The sequence below is a fragment of the Somniosus microcephalus genome, chromosome 6, assembly GCF_052327205.1.
Source record: "Somniosus microcephalus isolate GS21.2 chromosome 6, FLI_Smic_1.0, whole genome shotgun sequence".
NCBI lineage: Eukaryota > Metazoa > Chordata > Chondrichthyes > Squaliformes > Somniosidae > Somniosus > Somniosus microcephalus.
Window position 1 is genome coordinate 212,905,998 of NC_140992.1, and position 3,491 is coordinate 212,909,488.

At 51.4% G+C, this 3,491-nt stretch overlaps 1 protein-coding gene across 1 annotated transcript; it reads left to right on the forward strand.

The window, feature by feature from the left end:
* Positions 1 to 277: 277 nt before the first annotated feature.
* Positions 278 to 2,287, forward strand: ddx28 (DEAD (Asp-Glu-Ala-Asp) box polypeptide 28). Its single transcript, XM_085991370.1, has one exon. The coding sequence runs from the start codon at positions 502 to 504 to the stop codon at positions 2,200 to 2,202; it is 1,701 nt and encodes a 566-aa protein (XP_085847496.1). The 5' UTR covers positions 278 to 501; the 3' UTR covers positions 2,203 to 2,287.
* The last annotated feature ends 1,204 nt before the right edge of the window (positions 2,288 to 3,491 follow it).

Below are 3,491 nucleotides of genomic sequence, written 5' to 3' on the forward strand. Positions count from 1 at the left end.
TGGTTAAAAAAAGAGAATTCTACATCCACACCAATTCTGATAGCTTAATGGAAAACAAAGACTTGTTGATTTTAAAATGGGAAGTTTCTACAAACTCCAATACATTCCATTCATAGGTCCCAGTACACTCAGACTGGGATCACCTGGAGCTACTGTGTAGATTCACGCAAAAGAACAATGTGACACAAAACATTGACTTTACACAAAGGAAGGAGGCGGAGTACTTAATTAAATATATAACAACGTAGCCCTCACCTGGATACCAATTCATGCAAACCCCAAACTGCTGCCCAGGACAGTGTGTAGCAGCCGCGCACCAGAAACACATGTGGGCTGGGAGAGATCACTTCCGCTTAATTGCCGCGTCATTTCTAGGCGCCGTCACGTTCCGCGATGGAAGTTTGAGGGCGCGAGTGTTCCAGGACCGAACCCTGAGAACACGAGTGTTTCAGGCCTGTCGCGTGGGGAGGGCTTCCCCGTTCCGCCCTCGGATTCGGCAACATGTTGACCCTCGGGTCGAGGTTCCATCTTCAGCCGCGGGGCCGCGAATCGGCGGCGGCCCAACTCGGCGCGCTGCTGAGGGAGGGTTTGGGGATGCGCTTCTCCGCCGGCGGAGACCCCCGGGTGTCGGCCGGCAGCGGCGAGCTGCCTGTCATTCGCATCCCTCAGAAGGCGCGGTTCCGGGCGGAGGAGAGGATGAAGCGGGCGGCAGGGAGCAAGGCGACGGCGGTGAGGCTGGCCAGGCCCGGGCGGCTGCTCATCATGGGGAAGCGGCCGCAGCTGAACCAGCACGCCGGCTACACTTTCAGCAAGTTCGCCCAGGTGCCCCTGGTCTCCAGGGGCTGGAAGCACAGGAAAGCGGCCGGGGATTATTTTGTCATCAACAACACCCGGAGCCAGCCGCCGGGTTTCGCAACAGGGGACGGCGAGGAGGGGGAGAAGCCCAGAGTAACGGTGCGAAGCTTCAGCTCGCTGGGGCTGTGCGACGAGCTGCGGGACTCCCTGGACAAGATGGGCATCTCCCACCCCACCAGAGTGCAAGCGCAGACCATCGCGGCTCTGCTGAGGGGCAGGAACGTGCTGTGCGCCGCCGAGACCGGCAGCGGCAAGACCCTGAGCTACTTGCTGCCGCTGATGCACCGCTTGGCCTCCGAGGGCGGAGACGCCGACTGGAACGGGCCGCGCAGCCTGGTGCTGGTCCCCTCTCGGGAACTGGCCGAGCAGGTGCAGCAAGTGGCCCGATCGCTGGCTTCCAACCTGAGGCTGCAGGTGCGGGCGGTGGGAGGCGGGCGGGGGATGGGCAGCGTCAAACTGGCCTTCTCCCGGGTACCGATCGACCTGCTGATATCCACACCCGGAGTCCTGTGGAAGGCGTTGAGAAGAGACTTCCTCGCCCTACACAATCTGACCCACCTCGTGTTGGATGAGGCGGACACTCTGTTTGATGAAAGCTTCGTGGAGTTATTGGAGGACATTCTCCAGCACACCCAGATCGCCTCAAACGCCTCCGAAACCCGTGGGGTGGAAAGGAAAGCCCAGCTGGTGGTGATCGGCGCCACGTTCCCGGGAGGGGTGGGAGAACTCCTGAGCAAAGTCACCGATCTGGGCAGCATCACCACCATAAAGAGCAAGGGGCTTCATCACCTCATGCCACACGTGAGGCAGAAGTTTATGAAAGTCAAGCGGACAGACAAAACCACCGACTTGCTGCAGATGCTAAAGCAGCTGGTTGCTGAGAAAGCTGGCGTTGGAGTCCTTGTGTTTTGCAACAGTGCAGCAACTGTGAATTGGCTTGGCTATATCCTGGAAGACCATGGCATCAAACACTCCCGGCTGCAGGGGAATATGCAAGCTGAAAAGCGAAGCGGGATCTTTAGCACTTTCCAGCAGGGTTTGATCGACATACTACTTTGCACAGACATTGCATCACGCGGGTTGGATACTCAGAGGGTGGAAATTGTAATTAATTATGACTTTCCACTAACGCTGTGCAATTATATCCACCGTGCTGGGCGGGTGGGCCGTGTTGGGGGCAAGGTTTTGGGTGCAGTTGTTAGTTTTGTGACACATCCCTGGGATGTTGAACTGGTACAGAAAATTGAAACTGCTGCTCGGCAAAAAGTGATACTCCCTGGCATGGAATCTGAAATCCGCCAACCTGTGAAGAAAAGCCTACCAGAATTATCAAAAGATGAGAATTGAGCTATCTTCAGAGTGACTTGTATTAAAATAATTGCTGTACCAATTTTTTTTGTTTAAATTATTGAAATAAAATGCTTAAATTGTTGCTAAATGCCAACCTCTATGGAACAAACAAATGGCAGACCAATTAAATACATAACAGAAAATGCTGGAAATACTCAGCAGGCCAGGCAGCATCTGTGGAGAGAGAAACATGGTTAATGTTTCAGGTCTGGGATGCTGCCTGGCCTGCTGAGTGTTTCCAGTATTTTCTGTTATTTCTGATTTCCAGAGTCCACAGTATTTTGCTATTGTATTCAATTTTAAATACATACTTTGGTTCTGTCTTCACAAAGGAGGACACAAATAACCTCCCAGAGATGTCGGGGAACATAGAGTCTAATGAGAGGGAGGAACTGAATGAAATCAGTATTTGTAGGGATATTGTGTTAGGGAAATTGATGGGATTGAAGGCCGATAAATCCCCAGGGCCTGATAATCTACATCCTAGGGTACTTAAGGAAGTGGCCCTAGAAATAGTGGATGCATTGCTGGTCATCTTCCAAAATTCGATAGATTCTGGAACAGTTCCCATGGATTGGAGGGTAGCTAATGTAACCCCACTATTCAAAAAAGGTGGTAGAGAGAAAACGGGGAACGGGTAAGCCTGACATCGGTAGTGGGGAAAATGCTAGAGTCCATTATAAAAGATGTAATAGCAGAGCACTTGGAAAACAGTGACAGGATTGGACAAAGTCAACATGGATTTACAAAAGGTAAATCGTGCTTGACTAATCTGCTGGAATTTTTTGAGGATGTAACTGGTAGAATAGATAAGGGAGAACCAGTGGATGTGGTGTATTTGGACTTTCAGAAGGGTTTCGATGAGGTCCCGCATAAGAGATTAGCGTGTAAAGTTAAGGCACATGGGATTGGGGGCAAGGTACTGACTTGGATAGAGAACTGGTTGGCAGACAGGAAGCAAAGAGCTGGAATAAACGGGTCTTTTTCCGAGTGGCAGGCAGTGACTAGTGGGGTACCGCAGGGATCGGTCCTTGGACCCAGCTATCACAATATATATTAATGATCTAGACGAGGGAACTAGATGTAATATCTCCAAGCTTGCAGATGAGACAAAGCTGGGTGGGCATGTGTTTTGTGAGGAGGATGCTGAGAAACTCCAGTATGATTTGGATAGGTTGGGTGATATGGCAGATGCAGTATAATGTGGATAAATGTGAGGTTATCCACTTTGGTGGCAAAAACAGGAAGGCAGATTATTATCTGAACGGCAATAGATTGGGAGAAGG